Below are 26,245 nucleotides of genomic sequence, written 5' to 3' on the forward strand. Positions count from 1 at the left end.
GGAGAGGGGCTGAGGGCGGTGCGGGGGAAGGGGGAGAAGAACCTGTTACAGTTTTATCTCTTTCGAATTAACGGCGTCCGAAATGCCTGTGAGGCGTTTTAATCTTCGCTGTCCCAGTGCGGGTTAACGTCCCTCCAACTGGGTCGTTTGCGTGCATTCGGAAAAAAAACCCAGAAACTAAATAGAAGTTGTTTGACTGAGGGGAGAGAGAAAACCCCGGCTGAGGGGAGGAGAGCTCCGGTTGAGGGGAGAGAACGAGTGCTCAGCTAAGGGGAGAGACGGAGCCCCGTCTGTGGCGGAGACTGAAGGGAGAAGGAGAACTTGTTATAGCGACTGAAAATGTTGTATTTTGTCTCTTTTAAATAATGTCGTCTGAAATGCCTGTGAGGCGTTTTCATATTCACTGTCCCAGTGCAGGTGAACATTCCTCCGAACTGGGTCGTTGCCGTGCAGCCAGAAGGAACCCAGAAACTAAATAGCACTTGGTTTGATTGAGGGGAGAGAGGAAAGCCCGGCTGAGGGGAGAAGAGCGAGCCCCGGCTGGGGGCAGAGGATGAGGCTCGACTGAGGGGAAGAGAGAGGGAGCCCAAGCTGAGGGGGGAGAGAAAACCCCGGCTGAGGGGGAAGGAGCTCGGCTCAGGGTCAGGGCAGGCTCCGAGCATTGCCCTTGTTGAAGCCCCCACCGAGCTGAAGGATCAGGGGGTGACATTTTGTGTCTGGACTCCCGACCACAGGCAGAGCATTTCCAGTCCTGGAGCTCTGGTCCAGTTTCCAACAGTGAAGCCAATTCTGAAAATGCCCAGCAGCGCTCAGGAACTGTGTACGACTGGGCATTTACAGCCACAGACTCCTCATTTACAGATCCAGAATGGGACAGGAGTGAATGGGACATGCAGCTGTGTCACGGGAGGTTCAGGTTGGACACTGGGGAAAGGTTCTTCCCCAGAGTGGTTGGGCACTGAACAGACTCCCAGGGCAAAGGGCACAGCCCCAAGGCTGCCAGAGCTCAAGAGTGTTTGGACAATGCTCTGAGGGACAGGGTGGGATTTTGGGGGGGTCCAGTGCAGGGCCAGCAGTTGGACTGGATGATCTTTGTGGGTGTCTTCCAGCTCAGGATGTTCCACGACTCTATGAACATATTTAAACTTCCCTTGCCAATTCTGGCCCACTACTAATCAACAACAAACTCACTCAAAGCAATTGCCTTTCAGTTTCTGGCTTTTCTAAATGCACAGCAATGACCAGACTGGAGGGATGTTAAATCTACCCTGGGACAGCGTAGATAAAAATGCATCACAGGCATTTAGGATGACGTGAATTTAAAAGAGATAAAATGCAACATTTCAGTTATTATAATATTTCACTCAGGCAAGGTAAAAACTAGAGGGAGTGAAAAAGGCTTGGGAACATGCAGAACACATGGAATTCCCCCCAGGACTCAAACAGAACACACTTGAGAAAATTACTTCTCACTGAGTTTTTTTTATTCCCTCCTAAACAATTCCTAATAGAAAAGGATTGTATGCAACAACACTCCTGTACAGAAATCCCTTATATCTACCAGTCTTGCTGGATATTCCAGATGTTCACAAGGAAATGTCTCTTAACAAGCACAGGAACAAGTTGCCTTCTGCATCTGTCGAAAGTCTTGCTTGGGAAAAAGTGGCATAAAAATTTATAATATTGGAAATAAAATGTTTATTGTTCTTGGGGGATTTTTCTTTGATCACAGGTCAGACAGATCTTTATATAAAAGTGTCAATAAAAATATCACCATGTTGATAAATTCCTACAACGCTGCAACTCTAATTTCACTGAGTGCAGTAACTATGGAACACCTGTCACTACACTCACCTGTGAAGTGACATTAAAAATCTGTGTGTGTGTGGTCGGTTTTGGTTATTTTTGAGGCAGACCTGAGCTCACTCTTCCTGAGTCCAAAGTGGTGGGAGGACAAAGAGCTTTGATCTGAAGGTGCTGAGCTCTGGGCAGGGTCTGAGCACACCAACAGCCCAGGGCTGGCCAGCACCCACACCCCTGGGAGCACTGGTAAGGCTGGGACAGGTCTATCCACTGAAAAAAAGAACAGGCAAATATACAGAGTCCTTCAAAACCGCCCAGGTTTGTGTCAGGAAGGGTTCTCCACTGATTGTCACCCCTAAAACAAGGTAAAGTTTGCTCTGAATAGGAGTGACTGCTTCAAGTGCCCTGCTGGCACCTGCTGTTCTCTTACCTGCTCCTAAGTGTCCAGGTAACAGAGTCAACCCAGGTAACAAAGCCAGTCCAGGTAGCAAAGTCAACCCATCCAAACCCTGAGGGGTCACTCTGCAAAGCAAAACTGCTCCGTGCAGCCAGAGCAAACCAGGCCCCTGCCATTTACAACGTGGGTTTTGGATAATCTCTTATTCCCTCTATCAAGCACAATAATCACAACCTGCATTATGTTCTCGAGCTACAGACGAGGTGGATCTAAAAGCCAACTGCACAGCTGGAATTAAATTACCTAAAGCTCATAAAAAAATGACAAAGGGAGAGGAAATGAACGATCAGAGGGGAGGACACATCAAATACTTCGGTGTTAAGCATCCTAAGACAGAGCAACAAGCCTCTGCCATCAACACTTCAGGAAAGCGCAGAGAAAAACAGCCCACACACTTGAAAGATAAAACAGATATACAAGGAAACAACCTGAAAGAACAAATCCTTGTCAGGCAGTTTCATAACAGTCCCTGGAGGTTTGGAGGTGAGGTTTTTTGTGGCCTAAGCTTCACAGTCCGGCAGATCTTCTCTCTCCACCTCGAAAGATTCTTTGCTGATTGACAACAGTTCACGCAGCTCTTTGTTTTCAAGCTGCAAAATCAATATTTTTGCTGAAATAGAAACGAGCTAATTCACAATTAAAGGATGACAAACTTTCAGTAGCCCCACTCCTTCACAGATAGATAAAACACACTTTGTAATACAAGCATTAATATGGTGCTGGCACAAGGGGAACCACGTCATTTAAAGTGTATCTTTTGCTTCTGGCTTCACATATATAAATCTAAACATATAAGGATCATCAAGACTTGAAAACAAACAGATCATATTCTGTTTCCTGACCCCACTCCCAAATTTTTGATTATTATGAATCCTTGACACAAACAGAAAATCCAGAGTAAGTCTCTAGATCCCCAAAGCTCGATTTATCCTCAACAGATGGATCTGCTCTTACCTCCAGCTGAGCCAGTTTCTCCTGAACTTTAAAGAACTGATCATCATCCACTTGAACAGCTTTTCTCATCACCTCTCCCATCTCACATATTCTGTCTATTTGATTTTCAATTTCCTGAAAGACAAAAAACATTCAACATGTTCAGGCAAAAGCAACAGTCATAACCTATCCCCTCTAAATGACTTACTTCCATTGTCCCAATTTTGGATTCTTTCCATGTTCTGAATTTTAATCCTTTCCTCCCAAGCACTTGCAATCCTTTCTATCTTGTACACTCAGGGATAAGAACATGCACCTCATTGTCCTTTATCATGAGTCATCAGTGAAAACAGTGAATAGAATCACAGCAGTCAGCAAGATAAGGCACCCTGACTTGCTAAGAGGGAAAGAATTTCAAGTGTGACAAGGACTGAGGCAACAGATTTGGGGTCATGTGAATGCAATTACTAGGCAGTAAATGTTATATTGCTTTATTAGACAAGCCTGGCTCTGACTTTATAAAGACGTCAAATACAAAAGCAAAGAAGATTTCAAGTAACTGTGCAGTAAAAAGGCTCATCTCAGAGGGCAATGAAACCAAAGCAAACAAGACCAGAGCCTCCTGAGGCAGATTTTACAGAATCTGACTAGAGACAGCTCTAATCCTTCTGAAGAAGCATTTTGTTGAATCTCAGAAATGCACATAGACCAAACACTGAAAATTCCAACACGGAATGTAGCAGCTCCTGTTTGAAGAGCAATATATCAGATAATTTGACAGGGTGGGGTTTCTCTAAATGCCCACAGTACTTCCACTGGCTCTGGAAGATAAATGTATCACAGAGCAGAGAATTCAGTTTTGAATTCCATTATTCATAAAGTATGTAAACAAATGAGAGCATCCAGAGGAGAGCTGAAGGAACGAGAAAAACTTCTGGGGAAAAAAAGATTATTAATTTTCTAAACAGTATTATTTTCCTAAACAGGAAGATGGTTATGATAAAAAATGGATCTTTAAAAGATATTAAAATGTTGTGACTGTTCTCCAAGTGGTGGGTAGGGGAAAACTCATGGACTTTAGTATGGAAGACTCTGCCTAGACATTGAGACAGTCACATCCCATCAAAGGTTCCTCCTGAGCCTTTTCAGCTTTGCATTCCCAACTTTTGTTCAAATGTAAAGTCTTGATAAGCAGTTTGTGCACCCACTGGAAACCAGCCATTGCTACACCACTTACCTTCAGAGGAGCCAAGCAACCCACAAAAGAGAAGTGGTGAGGTGCCACATATCAGTGCCAAGATGTGCAAAGAGTTAGGCTGGCTCCAGTTCCAAAGGAAAACCCAAGATAATGAGATGTCAGTTGGTTGAACCAACTTGCTGTTCTCCAATCACATAAAAATGCCTTTTAACAAATGCCTAACACAATTTGTAAGTCTTAAATAGAGATTTAATGTTATTCTGTTTTTATTAGACACCTAACATAAAACAGGCCACAGTTATCAGCAGCCACCACATCCCATCAGCTCTAAAGTCACTGAGTCCAGCATGGATAAAGGGACACTTTTAGGCCACTGCAGAGAGTATCTGGATTTAAAAACACTTGGAAGTGAAAATCTCTTAAGAATTAAACATATACAGTTCACAGAGATTTAGGAGGTTCTTTTCCCTGTGTTACAGTTACTGAACAGGAATGATAACAACTCAGGTATTTTGATTTTACTGCAGAGGATCAGAAATGTTAATTCTTAACGTAGGGAATTCACCACCTGGTCAAAAGAACAAGACTCCACCTGGGCTCTGAAGGGGTTGTATTCTGAAAGGAATAGAGGGAAAAATACCAGCAGAGAGAGACAAGAGTAGGAGAAAATGTATTTTGTAGCAGAGACATTGCAGGACTGGAAACAAAGGTTGTATAACAGCGAGCAAGTGAGGGGTCTTGGGCACTGCCCTGTCCCCATTCCACCTTACCACAGAATTAGCCTGATGGACTTTCAAGACCGGTTCTGCATCTTCACGTTTTCTCCCTTCCAAAAGCTGCAACATCTGCTTCCTGTACTTGCTCATGATGAGCTCCAGCGCATCCTGGTGCTCCTCCAGCGAGACCCACAGCTCTGCAGGACACAGCCCGTCAGCGCGACGAAGGGAAGAGCGGGAGACCTCCCACAGCAGCGCAGCAGGTGCCCGGAGGTGCCGGGTACCAGCTGATGGTGGGACCGCGCAGCCCACGACAGCTCAGGCCTGGCACTGCCGTGGGGCTGCCCGGACCCCCCTCGGCCGAGGAGCCACTCGGGACATCCAGCGACTCTGCCGCGGGCAACACAGATCCATTCCCACTCTCCCCGATGTGACCCTCCCGCCGGCACCACCGGGCGCATCTCCCGCGGCACATCCCCCGGGGCCCCTCTGCCATCACCCACCAGGACCCCCCCCCGCTCCCCAGCACCCCCCCGGCCCCGCTCACCCCTGTTCTCCTGCTGCAGGTCGCGGATCTGGGTGTTCTCCTGCGCCAGCACCACGTGCGGCCGCAGCCGGGACGGGTCGGGCCGCTCCGCCGCGACGCCTCCCGGGCCCTGCCGAGACACGGCGGGGTCGGTCCGGCCGCCCCTCCCGGACCGGGCCGACACGCGGGGGTCGCTCCGCCCGCAGCCCCCGCCCCGCGCTCACCTGGTCGGCGCAGCCCGCGCCCGCCTCCCGCATGGCGGCCACGCGGCGGTGCAGCACGGCCGACTGGTCGATGAGCGACTCGGCCGCCGTGTCGTGCTCCTTCAGCCGCTCCAGCAGCGTGCGCGCGTCCGTCAGGATCTTGTCGATGGTGCAGCTCATGGCGGGCGGCGCGGCTCACCGCCGCGGCGGACCCATGTCCCTCCCGGCCGCTCCCTGCCCCTCACACCCCCGGCCCCTCAGCCCCTCACGGCCCCGCCGGGCGCGGGCGGACGCGAACCCGCGGGCCCGGGGGCGCCGCTTCCGCCCGCGGCCACAGCGCCGCCAGTGCGCAGGCGCGGGACCGCCGCTCCCACAAAGGGCCGCCGGGCGGCGCCAGAGCGCCACGGGCAGTGAGAGGGGCGGGGCCAACAGGCGGGGCAGGGTCAGCGGGCGGGAATGGGGTCACGGAGGGGGCGGGGCCACATAGAGGGGCGGGTCCATTGTGGGCGTGGCCGGCGCGAGGGGCGTGGCCAGGGGCGGGGTGCGGTTCCCCCGTCCCGTTCCCGAAGGGGAGCTTGAATCCCTGGAGCTCGCTTTGGTTTTGGGGCGTTTTAGGGGGTTTTGGGGCGAGGGGACACTGCCCCCACCGGCACACTGTTACCGAGCCGCCTGCCCCGGTGAATGCCCCCACTCGTACGTTCGTTACCACGCCGCGGTTCCTCGTGCCCGAGCCCCCCGCACCGAACCCCCCGATCCCATGGGCGGCAGAAGGTGCCGGAGGAGCCGGGAAGGGCCCTGGCTGCGGGCGGGCGCTGCTCGGCACAGCCTGTTTGCACAGGGCCGGTCCTTGACCCCGGGTCCCGTTATCTCCGGGGCTGCTCCTCGCACAGCGCGATCAATCCCGCGGGATCTGTGGGGCTGCCGTCTTATCTGATACTCCTGTTTGTCCCTCCCCACAGTAAACATCCGCCACTCAAAATAACAAGCTCTGCACTGCTGACTTGCTGCTTTGATTCTTGTTTGCTTACTGAAGCTACTGCTGCTGATCCGTGGTGTCCTTGAGGCTTTGCCCGACTTTGTGCCACAAATTTGTTTAGTATCACTGACTTCATTACAATGTTTTCAACAATAATATTTTAACAGGACTCCCTCTGACTTGAATCATCTTTCAAGTTAAAATCCCCATTCACACAGACACATGAGAAAACTCCAGGATGCTTTCTCAGAGGAAGGATCCCTTGTTATCCCAGAGATAATCAAAAAGTGCTGAATGGGATCATTTCATATAAGCAACAATCTCTAAACATGCAGTCAATGCAGCAGAGAATGGAGTAAGCAGCTGCATTTGGAATATTTCATCAGAATCAGATTAATTAATGAAGTATGAGAGCTATTCTGCAAATTTGGGAACTGTAATCCTGCTTTATAGCAACTTGTGTGGAGCTAAAGGTCCAGCCTGTGCTTTATGGCACGTTGCACCTTGTGGTCCTTCCCTACTTTTCATCTTATTAGAGAATATTAAAAAATTAAGACAACTTGTTATCAGAATTCTCTTTTCCTAATGGGCAATTCCTGAACATTTGGAAAACTGACAGATATTGCTGTGTTTCCCCTTCTGGTTATGGGATGAGTTGGTCACAGCTTGCCCTGCCCGAGATGAACACGACATCCCCAAGTTTTAGCCAGGGCTTGTTTCCCTGTCCCACTGTCACATCCCCACGTGCCCCCACGTGTGCAGTTCAGCAGCTCCTGTCGCTTCCCCCTGCTTGCACTCCCAGCCCCACGTGCACCTTCCCAGCCTCTCCCAGTACATCCATTTTTCCCAGAGCCTCTGTGGCTCATGGAGCAGGCCCGGCACAGCTCCGTGGGATGATCTGTGTGTTCCAGAGCCACCTTCCTGTTGGTCACTTTATTCAGCATAAGGAGTTTCAAAGTGAAATCAAACCTGCAGCCCCTGAGGTTCCACTTAACTCAGGCACTCAAGGAGCCATTTAGAAATGCAGCACTGGGAGTTCCAGTTCACATCCACAAGAAGGCAGCTGGAGGAAGGATCATTTCACCTCTGCAGGAGCTGTGCTGGGATGTGTCTGAACTTCTGCCCTGTTCTGTTCCCTGTGTTCATACTCCTGATTTAACCCTCACCTCTCCCTGGTGGCAGAGATGCCACCCTGCCCTTCCATGCCAACTGCTGCACCAGAGTATAATTCCAGGATCAGTTCATTCCCTCTGTAGCGTTCTGGCTGCTTGGGATAAAATTCCAGAAGGAGGGAGATGGGAGACCATGACACCACCCCCACACCCAGGGATGGGGCTCAGCCCCTCTCCAGCAGATCTTCTGGCATGGAATCACTTGTTCAACTCCCAGAGGGCAGTGGAGTGACTCAGTGTGGCGCCAGGACACAGAGTGGATCCCAGTAGGACAAAGCTCCTTGATTTGAATGCTGGGAATGCTTGTCACCAAAACTTGGAGTATGGAGCAACAGAGCTTAAACAAATCAGCAGATGAGCATTTTCTGAGTAGTGGTGCCTTATAATTCCCTTGGCTTTATCACATCAATTCTGTGTAAACTAAAGAGAATGTATAAATTTGGCCTCTCAAACTTTTTAGTGTTTAACTTCAATTCGATTAAACACTTATGTGTGTGTACAAAGTGAAAAATGAGGTTACAAGAGGTTAATGCTTTAATGCTTTTAATAACTCTTAACCACATGGCTGTATTTTGTCAAACAGAACATGGGTTTGTTGTAGCAGGAGAAGGGAACACTGGATAGAGGCAAACTGAGACACTCTGAGACAGTAACCCTGCTTCAGAGCCCAAACTGCTTCCAGGCCATCTTTGAAAAATCAGAAACAGTATTTCTGTGATGGGATAAATACATAACATTGCTGAGCACAGCTGAGGAGGTTCTTGATCACAGGAGGAAAATCACAAATAAAAGAAATCCAAACAGACCCAAAGCACAGAAAAAGTTATCAAAGAGGTTGGTAACAGGCCCTGGCACAGGTTGCCCAGAGAAGCTGTGGCTGCCCCATCCCTGGAAGTGTCCAAGGCCAGGTTGGATAAACTTGGAGCAACCTGGGACAGTGGAAGGTGTCCCTGCCCATGGCAGGGGGTGGAACTGGGTGAGGTTTAAGGTCCATTCCAACCCAAACTGTTCTGGGATTCCGTGACTAATGCACAGAGGAACCGACCTGTAGCAAATGGCAACATCTGTGACAGATTGAATGACATCTAAATGTAAAGCAGGAACTAGGGAAAAGAATGTAAATGGAAGTAGGGAAGAGAATAAAGGGCAAACTTTTAGGATAATTCTTGGGGGTTTAATCATAAGTGTGGTCAGCACAGTTAGAAAAATTGTGGCTAAGTCTGTGAAAGCACAAGTGCACAAGTTTCCCACAGACACCACCTTTTCCCAAGCATAATGTGGCATTTCTGATTTCCACTACGAGTCCTTCCTTCAGAAACTTGGTGTCCATAAACAACCAACTACTCCAGCAGCTACAGCTGTTTGAAAAGCAAACTACACCACACCCCCAACACCTTCTGACTACTTGCTTTTACAATTAACTGATGGTGTCAACACAACCATCAGCTACTCTCACAGTTTCACTGGCATTGCCCTCAACAAAACTGTAGCACAGAGACTCAGACCAGGGGGCCAAGTGAATCCTCCTCTTGCACTTCCCATATTTCAAGGTGGATTAATGTGGCATAAACCAGAGTTGTCCTGTGACAAAAGTTATTTCCAAGAAACTCACTCTTATTGTTCATCCTAATTATCCTGCTTTGATAAATCTTGAGGAGTCACCCACTGCACCACAGCACTCACATTTATGAGTCTAATATTCTTTTCCCTATTAAAACAAATGTCCTCAAGATGGAATCCAGGCTGGAAAAAAGGAAAAGCATTATCATTGATAAATGGATGTATCCAGTTAGTTCAGTCCCTCAGCAGCAAGACTCCACTGCTGATAAAATGCTGATTAAGGGATTCCACCATAATTATTTTGTAGTGCTTAATACAGAGTGTCAAGATCTTCTGCTTTATGGAAATCAGGTCCAGGACTTGGCTTCCCTTTGCTGTACCTACAAAGTACAGTCACTCCAGTGCTTAAAGTTACAACTACTCCCTATGAATTACCAACTCTGAGATCCCTGCAGGAGATTGTAATCAAGCTTAATTAAGATCTTTATCTTCTTCCACATCATGCCTGGATGAATATCAATGCACTGGAGCATTTTATTGACAAATCTTGGTCTTCCAGCCAAGGAGAAAGAGATTTGGCACAAGACACTTAAAGGAGGAGTTGTCAGGGTACCCATGCACATTGTGAGTGTAGAATGGATGGGCTTCTTGTACCTCCTCTGCCTTCAGGAACAGGAATATTTTGTAGGCTGTCTTGAGATTTTCAGGTGAGTTCAAAGCAGTTTGGCTCTTGCATTAAAATTCAATGTATTTCAACAGTTTAGCTCTTCAAGATTTGCCTTACAAGCCTGTTAGAAAATGCACGGTGAAACTATCCAACAGCTTCATGATTAAGGAAAAAAATCAGTCTTAAAAAAGATCAGAATTGGTTTTCCTCTCTGGTCTGATGTTTCAGCATTTCCTCCCATGAAAGCATTTAAGAACTTAACGAGAGCTTCCATCTTCTCTGGAGTTATTTCCCCTCCAATCTGACCCTGATGATTTGTCTGATGCATTTGATGCAAAAGAGAAGAGTATCTATATTATCTCACACTAAATCACCTGAATGAACTCGTGCTCTACAGTGCTGAATGGGAGCTGTTCACTGTGCAAGGTCACACCAACATCCAAAATTGCTAGTCCTGAGGCTTTGTGCTGTTTCTCACCCAGGACTGAGGTCCATCCATGCCCATGCAGAAAATCCCAACACTGCTGCACCTCTGGAAGATCAGTAAATAATCCAGGAGAGAGGAGGAACAGAAAACTTGCAGGTTTTCCATGAGTTCCTTAACAAACAGTAAATGCAAACTCTCGGAACACCAAATTTTTGGCAAGGATTTGTCTGCCAGTTTATTTTATACCTCTAAACTGTTTTATCTCTCTAAACCAAAAATAGGTAAAGCTTAAGCTAGATCACTTTAATGCATGAGCTGTATTGTTAACACTCAGCTTTCTTTAATATTGCTTAGAACAGTTTACTAGCAGGAGAGATTTAATCCTGTAATGAAATAATCTATATTTCAATATAACCTTTAACTCACATAGAACAACGATTACTGTAATGAGCAATTAGTTTTCCAAGAGCTTCCAATCGTTTAGTATTTGACTCTTGCTTTCATCATTTCATGATTTACAGTAATGAGCTGGAACATCAGTATTTTGTACTGAAATGGCCAAAATAGTTGTGGAGGCATCCTTGCCCTCATGTGACAGACCTCAGATGGTTTGGGGAGAAGTTAGCCAAGAGCAATAGACGATGCCATCACTTCTGTTTCAGTTCTACTGAAAAACAACAACAAAGTGACCGTCCTGACTTGCAGTCAGGGCTCAGTAGCTTTTGGAGGACTCTCTGCTGAGATTCTGCCCTTTGTTTGAGTTTTGTTTGACAAACGCTTTATAAATGAGCAGGAGAGGTGGTTTATGTTTCATTAATGAGGCCGATAGTGGTTAATTACTGAAGTTACGTAAACAATCCAATTCCAGCTCAAGCCAAACGGGTCAGTTATGTAGAGAAGATCCAGCTGGAGCAGATACGATTTCCTTTAACTGTTCGGATACCAAGCAAGTCACAGAGATCGAAAATCTCCAGTTCAGATGAACAGGGAATTCTGCTGAGCTTGGAAACAGGTACTGATCCAGGGCAACTCTTCCTTCCTCTCCAGCTTCCCCACTCCCCAAATCCTCAGCCCCAGCTGCCCAAAGGCAGACACTCCCCGGGGGTTCAGTGTCCACTGGTGGCACTGAGGCTGCACAAGTGCTGCAGCACAGTGTCCAGCTCAGGCTGGTGTGGCCACATCTGCTTCTCTTCCATGGAAAACATGCCTTATTTCTGTGGAAAACATCCCTTACTCTCCACTTCAGTGCCACTTCTAGATGTGGGCTCATGGTACGAACTTGCTCAGCTAATGTTTTCAGGCCGTGTCCATGAGCAGCACTTTGTTTACTCACCTCTAGTAAATCATGCTGGGAGTCTGTGATTATTTACTTTGCCCACTGAAATGGCTCTGGGCATGGGACTGATCAGAGACTTCATCAGTGAGCAGTGTTTTGTAAAACTGATGTATGTATAGGAAAATAAAAGCAAACAGAGCTGGAAAGGAGCTTAAAAAAAACGTTTTCCTCCCTTACAGACCAAAAAAACAATTCTCAAGTTCTGCCCTAACTGATCTTCCAAATATCCAGTGAAGAAGATTGTACAAGCAACTTACTCCAGTGCTATTTTTACCACAGTAATTGCTTTCCCTAGTATCTAATTTAAACCTCCCTTACTCCTAAATAACCTTTTTGTTTCTTGATCCTTTACAAGCATGGAAAACAGTTTCTTTTCCTCTTCTCTGAAGCAGTCCTTCAGGTGACTCACGTGTGCCCTCAGATCTCCCATGTTTGTCATGCTGAGCTTTGAGCAGGAACAGCGATTTGTTAAAATAATGTAAATATCTGTATTTAACATAAGTACATGTATTTAACCTGGTTTGAATCACTGCATGACTATGCACAATAGTTTTATTACTGCAGCTATGAAAACACCATGGTGGGGGTTGGAGTAAACAACCACAGGCTAATACTTAATGTGGCACTGCTGTTTATTCCTACTACAAGTAAGTTTTAGGTTCTCACGTATTTATTTTAGAGATTTAATTTAATCTGAATCCACTAGGCTTTATAAAATGAACAGAATGGGGATTTGACAGCTTTTAAAAAACTGGGCTTCATGTTCCCCAGAGTCAACAGGCTCTAAATACCCTCATCCCACAGTTACATTTGACCAGCTTATCACTTGGTGGCTTCTATTAGAAAAAGTGCTAAAATTACAAGTCAGTAGTATTTACAAGCTAAAGGCAATATTTCACAAACCTCTGCTTGTTTTTCCTGCTTCCATGAGAAAGGTTGGATGAAAAAGCCAATGGGATACGTGAAAGAAATACTATCTTAGTTCTATGAATTGTAAATTCTTTGTTTTTACCACCGAGGGTTTTTTTGACAATTTAGTAGGCTGGTGTCTGAGGCTGCTTTTGCCAGAAAGACAGATGCTGATCATAATTAAGCTTACAAGATCATTATCTTTGTGTCTACTGTATCATCTATGCATTCCAGCCCTCCATCACCACACCTGACCAATGCAGGACATTTGAAAACTTAAAAAAAACCATAATATGCTCAAATAACATCTGTCAGTCAATCCTGTTAGTTCTTGAAAGCCAAACTCAAACACTCCACTCCAAGATTTCCTAAATGGTGCCATTTCACATGGAAATAAGTAGCCTTATTGCTACTTTTCTCTGGAGCCCATGGATCCAAATATGACCCTCCTTTGAAGGGTGATGTCAGTTTGCTGTGTATCCATGAAAACCCACTGTCCCTAAAGACTATTCTGAGTGACTTTGCTGTAAGATATCCAACAGGAAATTATTTTATCCTTTTGCCACCTAATTCCATGAAGTATAGGACAGAACCAGTTTTTCCTGAGGTAAATGGAGAATTGCAACCTGCTGGGCAGCATGTTAGGGAGCACATGGAACAGCAGGAGATTCCCTATCCAAAATGTCACATCTTCTACCTAGGAAGTGATGAAAACATCAAACAGTAATATTAAGTTATTAGAAATTATTAATAATGGAAATACTTGGGCATTTAAGAATGGAAATTTGCAAAATTAGCAGCAACATGAACGTAAATTCACTGATATTGTTAATGTACAGGGGAGCCTTGTGTGTGCCTGGGATGTCAGGATCAGAACAGGGAGGACAAGTTTGGTGTTTGGCAATCCTGCCCTGATCCAGTGTTTCCAAATGAAATTATCATGTCATGCAGAAATCTCCAAATATACCATTGCAGTGCTTGCTCTGCCTGGGAGGTGAACATTTTCCATCCACACTCTGATGTGTCGATGAGAAGCCACCAAAAAGGGAGAATTTGAAATTCCAGCAAGAAAGCAGAATATTTGGTGGTGGGGCAGGGAGTGCTCTGGGAAGCTGTGACGTGAGGGTCCCCATGGCCTCTGTCCCTGATGACCCAGTTCTTATTTGATTTATGTGGGCTCGCAGCTGCCCCCGCTCCGACCCCAGCCAGGGCTGTGTGGGAAGTTCGTGTCTCGGAGCCGTAGGATTGCTCTGCGGAGTGTCTGGAGCCTGCTGTGTGCACACAAACTGATAAATAGGGAAAGGCCTGGATTGCTCCAGCTGGATCAGAGCTGGGATCAGGGCTGGGATCAGAGCTGGGATCAGCGCTGCAGCCCCACGGACTCTCTGGAAGAGAGGAGCTCCCTGGAATTACAGTGAGTATTTAATTTCCTTCTCTGCATGCTCTGGGATTATGAATTGCTGCTCCAGCCACACATCAATTTGCCATGTGAAAATATTTCGGGCATTGGGCTTTTTTCCTTCTTTTTCCCTTTTTTTTTCCCTTTCTTTTTAAACAAAAACAGAAAACATGAGCTTTTAAATTTGGTATCCTACTGCCAAGGGTTTGTTCCAACAGTACTTCATTTGACATAGAGAGGGAAGAAAAACGACTTTTAAATTAAATTATTTGTTTCCCTTCCCAAAAGTGCCTGGAAATCTGTGAGTTTCAAACAACCTCTTATTTTACAGTGTATAAAAATTATACCTTTGAAATAATTATTCATGAGGGTAACAATTTCAAAGGAAGATTTCAAGCTAATTGCAACACAATCCGTTAGTGAAATAAGCCAATTCTTATTATGATTATTGTATGACCAAGAGGGAACACATTTAAGGAGAAGAAGAGTGGGATTTCTTCAAAGGGTGGCTTTGGGGAGCTTCTTGGCACATTAAAACTGGGAGGAAGAGATAAAACCTTAATAATGCATATAATCTGCACATAGGGACAATCAAGTGATCCTACAGCTTCCCCTGCGAAATAATCCTTTAATTAATCAGGTGATTACTAAATTGCTTGAGTGAAATGGAACATATCACCTGGCATCACACACAGTTGCCACTGATTGTACTGAGCTAACATTTTATTCAGTTTTTGGTTGAAATTTTCACAAATAATGCAAAAAATAAGCTTTGCTTCCAGCAGCAAGCAAAGTGCAGCGATTAACAGCGAGCCCGAAACGTGCTCTCGAGTTCCACTACGTGACCATTAACGTGCCCCAAGGTGTGTTCAAACAGTTGGTGAAGACCTTTAGCTTGAGCTCCTAAAATTCCTGGTAAACAAGAAATTTCTCCACGACTCCATTGTCAAAATATTTATGAAAGCAGCTGAAGTACTGTCAGCACAGAGCCCTGCAAGGGCTCCCTGTGCCTCTGCTATGTGAAGGATGTTTTGCATCTTAATAAATTTGAGGAGTTGATGATATGTTACTTTATGATATGGGATTTTGTAGCAATAAAAATGATGAAAACCACATCTTTCACCATAAATAGCAGTAAATAGATGTACAGTACAGATTCTAGTCTGAATGTGTACATTCTATTTATGGTTCTGCTTCGCTTTTATCAATCAATGGCTTTTTTTTCCTTCATGGTTTCCATCTTTTATAAATGGACAAGTTTTTCAGCTGGGACTAAGAACTGAACCTGGCTGAATTTTTGTATAAAATGGATAACCAACCCCTTGAATTGACACACATTCTGGGTTATATTGAACATTTTTGACCACTGGCAAAACTAAGCCTCTAACAGTGCAACATTTTCAAACGTGCTTAAACAACCCCAAGTGTAGGTCACCTGTTCTAAAAAAACACCATTGCCCACCTGGTCAGGATTTCACACATGAAAATTCCCAGCAGAAGAGAGAAAATCAAAGAACAGTGTGTGCCTTTACACAGATGACATTTTCTTTCAGGCCAGTCTGTGTGACTGAGGACTGAAGAGTCCCATCCTATCTGTGTTGGGGTTCTACGAAACAAGGGATTAAAAAAGTCATCTTCTTTTGTTTTCAGCTATTTCCACTTTTTAGGCTGAAGACCTTTATGTGCCATCTCTGGGAATATACTTAAATTTTTGCTTCCTTTTAAAGCACTCACGTGCAAACATCTGGTTATATTGTGAATACACAGAAAAGAGAAAAATGGGCACAAAACATTTTGGTTTGGGAATGGTACAACTGTAACTGCCCCAAACACCCAAACCTGTTACTCCAACCTTGTTTCAGCTTTATCCAAGTTATTGTGTTTTGAAAATTACCACTGGGCATGTCTGGTACGTTCTGCCAGGGACTCCACATGCATTGGGCACATGCAGAATTCCCTTGCCAGACTGGCAAAGGGTTAATGAGCATCTGTGTGGGCTCAGGAAGTGTCCCTTAGGTCATGGCTCACTCCCAGGAGGTGTGAGGGATTTGGGGTGGCTACTGAGCTCCGGGGAGAGCAGCATATAATGGATCTCAGTTTGGAGGAGGCTTCCCTGCTGCTGCCTCACTCACATACCAGGGGTGAGCAAAGGTTGGAACACACAACGATCACAGTCATTCTTATAAACAATCCAAACTTTCCTGTCCTGGGAAACGAAGTTCCTTCCTTATATATCTTACTCTGTTCTTTCTAGTTTTGTTTTTTTAAAAAGCCCAGTGCTTTGTTATATCAGGAGAACAAGCTTGTCAACCCTAAACTGTCAAATGTCAGAAAATTAAACACTTCATGGTCATGCATAAATCTCATTTCAAGACAGTATAGCATTCCCAAATAAGCACTGGATTTAAAATTAATAATCAATTAATTAGAACATTCTCTTAATTTCAGTTTACAAAGTCTCATTCTGAGCTGGGAATTTTGTGGTTCCAACCAATCACTGTTATTAGTCATAAAAATCTGTTAAGAAGGGCTAAATCCTTTCTCACACAGCACCTGATTTGAGGAAACTTTCCCTAAGGAAAATTTGCTTCCAAGATTTAGAACGTTTAATCAACTGACCACTTTACATTTGGCAATATGTACTTCATACTCCCAATATACTGTTTTTATCCCACTGGATCAGTGTGATTTTATTTTCGCTTCTATTCCTTTTCTATTTCATTTTAAGAAACTACAGGAATTCAGAAACGCATTTCTTTGGCAAATACACATTTTTGGGAAAAAATGTAGACTTTGCCCTGGCCAAATTGATCTAACTGATAAGGACCTCACGATTCAGTGAGTCATTCTGCTCTGAAACAAATATTTACTAGCAGAGATAACAAAAAACCCCAACATTCCAGCCTCACCGCATCCTTTCACCTTCTGCTGACAACACAAAGCGAAAGTGTTCAGCCCCAAAGACACGGCCAGTTTGGGGGAAGGGATGTGTGTCTTTCCAGGCAGGACTTCAGGTTCCCTGGAATGATACATTCATTTTCTCAGTCACAGCAAGGTACAGGTATTACCCAAACCCCACCATGTGAGTCTTTCCAGGAAGACCTTTAAACCCAAATTGCTGTAAATGCTGCAAGAGGCACAGACAGAGAATGCTGTTGCAGGGGAGGCTTTTGCTTTGCGGTATTTTCCAAATACTTCCACGCCTTTTTCATCTTTTCTGTCCTTTCTGTCTGCTCAGGCAAAGCCTGTGAGTGGTTGATGGGCAAATTGCCCTTAGTCAACGGGCACAGACTTAACATTTGTTTAACCAGTGACCACATTCCACATGCAGAGGGACAAGGGGGCAAGGAAAACATTTCCTACTTACTCCTCTAATGGCTGCTCCATTACCTCTCAATAGCTCAGCAATACCAGAGGTTTGCTCTGTGAATGTAAACCCAAACCCAGCTCCTGCTAGTGTCCATAGAGACATTACATTTTTTTTTCTATAACTCTTGTAAGAATTTTTAGAGCACCCTTTCTCACAACTTCTTTCTCAATTTGAATTTATAATTCAAATTACTGAAAAATAAGGTAAGTTTTGAAGTCAGAGCACAGCAGCTGTTCTCAGTGTGTCACTGTGAGCTCTCAGTACACTTTTTATTGTGAATGTCAGTGCATCCAGCCAGGAGCCCAAGCTCCCTTAGTGTTCAAGGGACAGTGGGAAGCTCCCTCGAGGAAATAAATCCTATAGGATATTAATTTATTTTGTTTTCACAGGATGCTTTGCACTCTTAAAGGAATACAGGCTCTTAAATGTAAATCAGGCAGTGCTTAAGCAAGGCAGAGCCGACTTTTCCTGCATAAACAACTACTTACATGGGGAGAAGAGAGATTCCATGCTGGCCTTTCCATGCTATTTTCCTATATTTACTTGCTTCAGATCTGCATAAAGACTGAAAGAAACAAATTCACTAAAAGCCCATCTTTGTGCACAAACAGGACACCCACCACATCCACACCAGTGCAAATGCCCCAGCTCATGCCCAAAGCAAGTTTTTTCTACCCGGTGAAACTCCTTTTAATCTTCCTAGAACTAGAGAATTTACCAGGGATTAATCTGATTTCCCCACCATGGTTTTATGTAAAATTCAGAGCAAAACAGTTCTACTATAACTTGGAGATTTAGGAATGGACTCTATCCTGAACCTGTACTGTGAGGACAGTCATTTTGTAGCCTCACTGAAGGTATTACATGACTTTGTACCTCTGATTTTCTTATGATCTGCAAACTCTCCCATACTGTGGAGTTTTCTGGGTTTAGCTCCCTGCCTGAACCTACCCAGCAGTTCTTTCTCACGGGCTGTTTCTCCTGCTCTCCCATTTCTCCAGGTTGCCGTTTAAAAGCCTCCCCCCCGCAGGGTGAATGAAGCAGTGCAGCTGGGAGCAGAGCATGGCCAACACCTTTGTCACCGTCCCCGACGGGTACTGTCTGCCCGAGCCCATCCAGTACTACGGTGAGAAAAGCAACAGCTTTACATCCTGAAAATACAGTACAATGAACATCTGTGGCAATTCCCATTTTTTTTCTCTGTTTTAGTTTATCTTTAAAGCTCTTAGAAGCTACACATCTGACTGCCAAGCCTACACTGAAAGTATTGAAATACTGTGATTATTCCAACTGATCATTCCATATAAACATTCCTGGTGCTGTCTCCCTTTGACTTGCATGGAGCAGACACAGCTTTTATTACAGTACTCCAGATAATTATAAATAGATAATGCATATTCTATATGTTATGTAACTATAATTGCAATAACTGATTGGATTCTGGAAGAGTAAAGGCGGGACCTGATGCCCATTATAAAGAAAAAGAACTCTGAATTGCCTTGAAAATGGTTTCCAGTTTGGTTTTTCAGAGATTTGAACAATCCCAAAGGAAGAAGGAAACATGATTCATGTTGCACAGGCTTGCTTTGGCACAGTTGTGTGTATTTAGGGGGGGCTGGATAAAATTAAAACTCAACAGACAGAAGGGTAGGAAGAAACTCTCTTTACAATTCTGTACCTACATTTTACTAAAATGAAATCTCATAACTATAAAGACTTATATGTGGGGAAATACTAAATAAAACAAGATCTGCTTTTTATTCTGTTGACTTCAACTTTAAGGCTCCTGTCACAGTACTTTTTACCACTCTATAATTTCTAGATCATCTTTCTCAGACTCTTGTGCAACATTTTCAAAATGATGCCTGAGATATGTATTGATAACTAAAATTTCACTTATTAAAAAATTCACTTAGGGAAGATACTTGACTGTAATGTGGACAACAAACAACCTTCAAATGTAAGACCTAAAAGCAGCTGTATCATCAGTTGGCAAGTGATATTCAGTTATGTGCCAACAATAATCCAGTAGCATCCACATGACATTGTCCAAACCATTACTGAGCCATTTTTACCACACTTAAGATTTTACTTAAGAACACTACAGGTAGCACATTTAAAAACAGTGTGTCAGTCTGCCCGTCTGAAAATGTATTCCTCTAATATTTATGATATTAAATCCATGAATTTTTTTAAAACTTTGGAATAGCTGATGTTGAGATATTCTCCAGGCTTTTATCTCACTTTCGGTTTCCCCTGTTTTCAGACGTTTTACCGGAGCACATCAACTACCAGCTGCCAGACCCGGATTTCCAGAGCGCCCCTTACTGCCAGTACTCCGCAGTGCCAGTTCCCGCCCCGGCACTGCAGTGCCAGCCCCCTCTGTCCCCATATGGCACATACGGCCTGGACCCTCCCTACAGCGACGGGCCCTGCGTGGGCAGCAGCTGCGAGCTGAGCAAACCCCCCTTGGTGGCTCCCCCCGTGGATGACGGGGGGTACCAGGGGTTAAAGAGGCCGAGGCTGCCCCACCCGGTGAGGCTGAGGGGGCAGGAGGAGCTGTGTGTGGTGTGTGGGGACAAGGCCTCCGGGTACCACTACAACGCCCTGACCTGCGAGGGCTGCAAAGGTGAGCACCCGAGCCAGGGCTGGCCCCGCAGCGTCCCACACCTGTGATCTGGGCAAACAGGTTTCCTTGGGGTTTAAGCTGTTTCTACAGAGGGGTTTAATTTACCTAAGGAGCCCCTTATCTAACACACTTACTCCCAGATTCACATTTTTACAGCATTTTTTTCAGTCTGTATTTAATATGAGCACCTCAAGAATCTCATTTTTGCACAGATGACTCAATAGAATAGTCTCTGTTTAAGCAGGTACTGATTTTCACATGACCATTTATTATAGATTTTCTTGAGTGTTATTACTTATTATTAAAATTAACTAAAAGCAAGTAGTAATGACTTACTAATTATATTCAACTTGTTATATTGAAGGGGAGGCAGAGGGGCAGCTCCAATCTCTGCTCTCTGTGAGCAGTGACAGGACCTGAGGGAACAGCTGGAGCTGTGTCAGGGAGGTTTAGGTTGGATCTCAGGAAAAGGTTCTTCCCCCAGAGGGTGGTTGGGCACTGAACAGGCTCCCCAGGGCCTCAAGGCTGCCAGAGCTCAAGGAGTGTTTGGACAATGCTCCCATGCACAGGGTGAGATTTTTGGGGTGCAGGAACAGGAGTTGGACTTGATCTTTGTGTGTTCCTTTCAACTCAGGATATTCTGTGATTCTATGACTCCATGTATGGAAAACAGCATTTAATATCAGTCAGAAAGAACCAGACATAACCATGTTGTTAAAAAGTAAATTTAAAATCAACGTAACGTTTCCATTTAAAACCCCCAACCAACCAAACCTGAAAGACACTTTTAATTCCTTAAATTACTGTGAGGTGAAGCTCCTCGGGCTGCTGGAGCCATGACCTGACCCTTGTGTGCAGGGTTCTTCCGCCGCAGCATAACCAAGAACGCGGTGTACCGGTGCAAGAACGGGGGGCACTGTGAGATGGACATGTACATGAGGAGGAAGTGCCAGGAGTGTCGCCTGAAGAAGTGCAAAGCTGTGGGAATGCTGGCAGAATGTAAGTGCTCCTTCCATGCTGCCTACTTCACTGAGCAACCTGGATAAAGCCTTTTCCAAAGGAAATCCCTTCTCATTAGAGCTAAATGCTATCATTTGGCTGTAGGAAAATTATCTTTGGAGTCTGCAGCACCTGTAGCATCTTCATGTGCAGGAACAAGCAATGCTTGGGAAGTATCTCCCTAGGCTAAGAGGACTCCTGTTCAAAGACATTACAAGACAAAAAAAGGAAGTACTGAGAAGAGAAGCTAAATATCCTGAGCCCTGTCAGGACAGCAGTGAGCAGATCAGAGGTGCTTTAGTGTTTGGGGAAAAAATTAAATAAAAATGGCATGATGGTCTTTGATGAAAAATTCTGATGCCTCTATGTCACAGAGTCACAGGAAAGGAGGAGACTGGAAACCTTGAGGCCTTTGGTGGGTACTGAACATGAACTCACCTGACAAACCACACATTGCCATATCCTCTAGTGTGTAGTTCCTTACAGGTGATGGCTCCTGTGCTGCAAGACTCGAGTCATCTCTAAAAAAAAGATGATTTCAAATTGCAATTAATTCAAAATACACATATTGATGCCCACTTCCATGCCCTGCAGGTTTGCTGACTGAAGTCCAGTGTAAGTCAAAGCGACTCAGGAAGAATTTCAAGCAGAAGAGCAGTTTCCTTTGCAACATAAAGCTGGAAGATGAGGGACTGAATAGTAAGCATGTATCATCTACAACAAGATCTGGAAAAGTGGGATATTCTTCTATTTAAAATACCTCTTTTTATCATTTATTTTTACCCCAAGTCATTGTCACCTGATCGGTTTATTTTTTTAACAGATCCCAGAGAAGATGGAACTCACTCCAGGGGAACACCAGCTTCTCGACCACATTGTAGCAGCACACCAAAAATACACAATTCCCCTCGAGGAAGCCAAGAAGTTTGTAGGTATCCAGCACACTCAGCCTGCACTGGTGGGTTACTGCTGTCCCCAGCACTGTGCCTTGGTTATATCCCATGTCCAAACACTCTTTCATGCAGCTGCAAGAAACTGCAAGTGCTGAGGAGAGTTTCCTGCGGCTCTCTGAGACAGCTGTTGTCCACGTCCAGGTGCTGGTGGACTTCACAAAGAGACTTCCAGGTAAGTTCCCTCCTCTGGGAAATATTGCAGAAACCATACTGATGGCATGAATCCCAGAAAAATACAGGCTTTAAGAAAAAATGCCTTCAACTGATTATTTTTTATTTCCAGCTTAGCATTTATTTGTCGTGAGGACAAATAAAGAAGCTTTCACTTCAAAACTTTGCTATGATTGGGTTTCTTTTCCATTTCTGACATGGAGTAGAGACATTTTCTAGAAGCACCATCTTGAGTGAATTACACATTCTCTGAAATCCAGTTGAGTTTTGCACTATATCATAATCATCAAAATAAAAAACAAATGTTCCTTCAAAGGAAAAAGCACAGAAGGGACTGACCAGGTGCTCCAATTCATGTTTTCCTTCAATAAGGCACAAGGGAACGTGCAATTAAATCCACTGCATTTCAGTGTAAATTTGGCCAAATGACATTTGACAGGGAGGGGGATAATTTTTTCTTTGTAAAACTTCCTGACAAAAGTCAATCACCATGTCTAAAGCAGGTGTTTGATGCAATTTAGCACCACTGCAGAAAGAGCTGAAGGAATGGGTGAGCTCTTTGTTCTCTTGGTGTTACATTTCCTGCTTTGAGCAGGATCAAGAAGAAATTTCTGAAGGTCCTTTGCTCTTGAATGACAAGTGCAGATAATGAGCTTGTCAAAGGATGAACACAAATTTTAAGAAGATAATAATATATCAATGAATAAGGGGAATATACACTAAGCAATGTAGCAATTTTATCAGGTACTTGGCCATGTGATATATGCCAGAAATAAGGAAGAAATTTTTTATAAAGTCTTGCTTAGTCCCAAAATTTTCACTTGTATCTTCCAGTGAATCTTCTAAAACTGGACACTAAAACTACCCCCTCCTTTTTTTTTTCCTTTTAATTGTCTAACCTGCAAACAAGCAAGAAAGATCACAACAGTCCTTGGTACATACATCACTTAACTAAGGCTCCTCCTTTCCAGTAAAGGCATTTATTACTAAAAAAATCATTTTATCACCTCGTGTTAGGGGCTTAAAGGCAGCCCCAGCCTTCTTTGATTCTGATCATGTCCCTTTCTCTGCAGGATTTGAAAGTTTAGCCAGTGAGGACCAGATTGCACTGCTGAAAGGGTCAACAGTTGAGGCAATGTTCCTGCTCTCAGCCCAAATATACAACCAGAGAATGAGCCAGTGCCAACCATCAACAAGTGAGAGTAAGTTTGACTAAGGAGCTTTCTACTCACACCAGTAGGAGGTTCTGCCATTTAAAAAAAACCTTCCATTTGTTTTAATTCACTTAATCTCAAATAATTACCTACCTAAGCAGAGTGGTACTTAGAATAGTATCATTAATGACAACATGCCTTCTAAAGGCTTTTTATTCAAGGCACACAATTTATTTTTTTTTAATAACTAAATAAATAGATTTCTGGTTTCCTCCCAGTTCTAAACAAAAAGCAACATTTTTGAGTGTTTGCATAAATTGTGGGGTGGATGGCTAATATTAGCTATGTTAATGACTAATTATATATTGTGTCAAGTTTAACACAAGAGACTTTGACCAACAATGATGCAAATGAGCATTTTTTTTTATACCTACATGGATCTGGGAAAAATTCCCACATTTTCAGCTATATACCTTCAAAGCAGATACAGACAAATATTTAAAGTCAGTTTAAGCTTGGCTGGAGACTGTCATCTGTCTTGTTCCAGGTCATGCAAGACTTTCTGATCATGGGACGTGTTGTCACGTTCAAAGCCTTGATAAAAACAACATTTATTCCATGGAAATGTCTCACAACGAAGAGAGTCCAACTTCCACTACTACCACAGGTAAGGGAAGTAGAATCTAAATACTGGGAATCTTTTGCTTTGCTGGCCCTCTTCTTAATCACACTGAGCAACACTGTCCCTGTGGCCCCTGGGCTCCCTCTTCCTTGAGCTGCTCTGATCACACACACAGGCATTAAATCCTCATAGGAAGAGGTGGTGTTCATGTTTGACTATCTCCTAGGATAAAGCCTTGAGCTATGTATAAATCCAAAGCTCCACAGTACAGCCTTAACCCAACTTCTGTTACTGGATTAGAAATGAACACTGTTTTCCTGAAGTTTGTTAACTATTTCCCTTAAAAGATTCACTGAATCACAGGATGGCTCAGGTTGGAGGGTGCAACAATGGGTCATCTGGTCCCACCTCCCTGCTCAAGCAGGGTCATCCCAGAGCACATGGCACAGGGTTGTGTCCAGACAGTTCTGGGATATCCACAGTGAGGGAGACTCCACAACCTTTATGGACAATCTGTTCCCACACAGTGATGGAGTTCCTTCCCCATGTTCAGGTGGAACTTCCTGGGCATTAGTTTCTGCCCATTGCCTCTTATTCCATTGCTGGGCATCCCTGAGCAGAGCCTGGTCCACCCTCTGACCCCTCCCTGCACACACTGACAGGCAGGGATGAGGTCCCCTCTCAGCCACCTCATCTTGAGGCTGAACAGCCCCAGCTCCCTTCAGCCTTTTTTAAAGTCATGGAATAATTTAGGTCAGAAAAGACCTCTAAGATCATCAAATCCAGAATTTACCATGAAAATAAATGAGAGATGCTCCAGCCTCCTCATCACCTTCACATTCTCTGCTGGACCTGCTCCAGGAGCTCCATGTCCCTTGTCCTGGGGAGCCCAGCACTGGACAGAGCGATCCAGGTGGATCCAGGGGGGTATCATCTCCCATGCTTCAGGCAAAGATGATCCGCAACTGTTTCTGCACTGAAATAATATCATGATTACTTTGTTTTGGTTTTTATTTAAAAAAATTATTTAAATATTTTTATTTTATTTGTTTGTTTGGGGTTTTTTTTCCCATCCTTCAGGCTTAACGGAGGAGTTCATCACCGCCCTGTTCTACTTCTACAGAAGCATGGGGGAACTCAAAGTCACCGAGATCGAGTACGCCCTGCTCGTAGCAACCACTGTGTTCTTTTCAGGTAGGCTGGGAAGGTGACAACAAGCTGTCACCTGCCCCCTCAGGGGAGCTGCCACTTCCCCCTCAGAGAAGCTGTCACTTATCCCGGGGGAAACTGTCACCTTCCCCTCATGGGAGCCGCCACTGGACCCCTCAGGGGACCTGCCACTTACCCGGGGAAAACTGTCACTTGCCCCCTCAGGGGAGGTGTCATTGCTCCGCCATGGGAGGTGCCACTCCCCCCTCAGAGGAGCTGTCACTTATCCCGAGGGAACTGTCACTTTCCCCTCAGGGGAGCCACCACTTGCCCCCTCAGGGGAGCTGTCATTGCCCCCTCAGGAGAGGTGCCACTTGCCCCCTCAGGGGAGCTGTCATTGCCCCCTCATGGGATGTGTCACTTGCCCCCTCAGAGGAGCTGTCATTGCCCTCTCAGGGGAGCCGCCACTTGCCCCCTCAGGGGAGCTGTCATTGCCCTCTCAGGGGAGTTGTCATTGCCCCCTCTCAGAGGAGCTGTCATTGCCCCCTCAGGGGATGTGTCACCTGCCCCCTCAGGGGAGCTGTCATTGCCCTCTCAGGGGAGCTGTCATTGCCCCCTCATGGGATGTGTCACTTGCCCCCTCAGAGGAGCTGTCATTGCCCCCTCAGGGGAGCCGCCATTTGCCCCCTCAGGGGTGGCGACACCGCCTCGCCCCCTCCCTCTCACCGCGCTCTCCCCGCCGCTCTCCCGCAGACCGCCCGCTCCTGAGGGACAAGCGCCACGTGGAGGAGCTGCAGGAGCCGCTGCTGTGGATCCTGTACAAGCACTCGAAGCTGCAGCACCCGGGGGACCCGCAGCGCTTCGCGCGGCTCCTGGGGCGCCTCACGGAGCTGCGCTCGCTCCGCCACGCCCACGC

The 26,245-nt window shown here is 45.2% G+C and overlaps 2 protein-coding genes and 2 long non-coding RNA genes across 5 annotated transcripts in view; 1 reads left to right on the plus strand and 3 right to left on the minus strand.

Moving 5' to 3' along the window:
- Positions 1-26,245, minus strand: part of LOC127480496 (uncharacterized) — a 115,994-nt gene that overhangs the window by 30,425 nt on the left and 59,324 nt on the right. The gene's annotated exons all lie outside the window — the stretch shown is intronic.
- On the minus strand, positions 1,463-6,165 carry SIKE1 (suppressor of IKBKE 1). Its single transcript, XM_051808674.1, has 5 exons — positions 5,858-6,165; positions 5,655-5,763; positions 5,162-5,304; positions 3,215-3,328; positions 1,463-2,850 (listed from the first exon to the last, which is right to left on the minus strand). The coding sequence occupies exons 1-5, from the start codon at positions 6,014-6,016 to the stop codon at positions 2,761-2,763; spliced, it is 615 nt and encodes a 204-aa protein (XP_051664634.1). The 5' UTR covers positions 6,017-6,165; the 3' UTR covers positions 1,463-2,760.
- Positions 14,152-25,391, plus strand: LOC127480446 (bile acid receptor-like). Its single transcript, XM_051808625.1, has 10 exons — positions 14,152-14,297; positions 18,654-18,778; positions 19,919-20,281; positions 21,140-21,280; positions 21,875-22,014; positions 22,104-22,208; positions 22,306-22,405; positions 23,478-23,606; positions 24,106-24,225; positions 25,261-25,391. The coding sequence occupies exons 2-10, from the start codon at positions 18,688-18,690 to the stop codon at positions 25,389-25,391; spliced, it is 1,320 nt and encodes a 439-aa protein (XP_051664585.1). The 5' UTR covers positions 14,152-14,297; positions 18,654-18,687.
- On the minus strand, positions 14,293-26,165 carry LOC127480499 (uncharacterized). The gene is made up of 4 exons (XR_007907926.1): positions 26,056-26,165; positions 24,974-25,156; positions 18,141-18,206; positions 14,293-15,888 (listed from the first exon to the last, which is right to left on the minus strand). It is a non-coding gene; the product is annotated as an uncharacterized LOC127480499 (long non-coding RNA).

Source organism: Manacus candei, unplaced genomic scaffold, assembly GCF_025592945.1.
Source record: "Manacus candei isolate 608988 ecotype Guabito, Panama unplaced genomic scaffold, ASM2559294v1 h1tg000073l, whole genome shotgun sequence".
NCBI classification, from domain to species: domain Eukaryota; kingdom Metazoa; phylum Chordata; class Aves; order Passeriformes; family Pipridae; genus Manacus; species Manacus candei.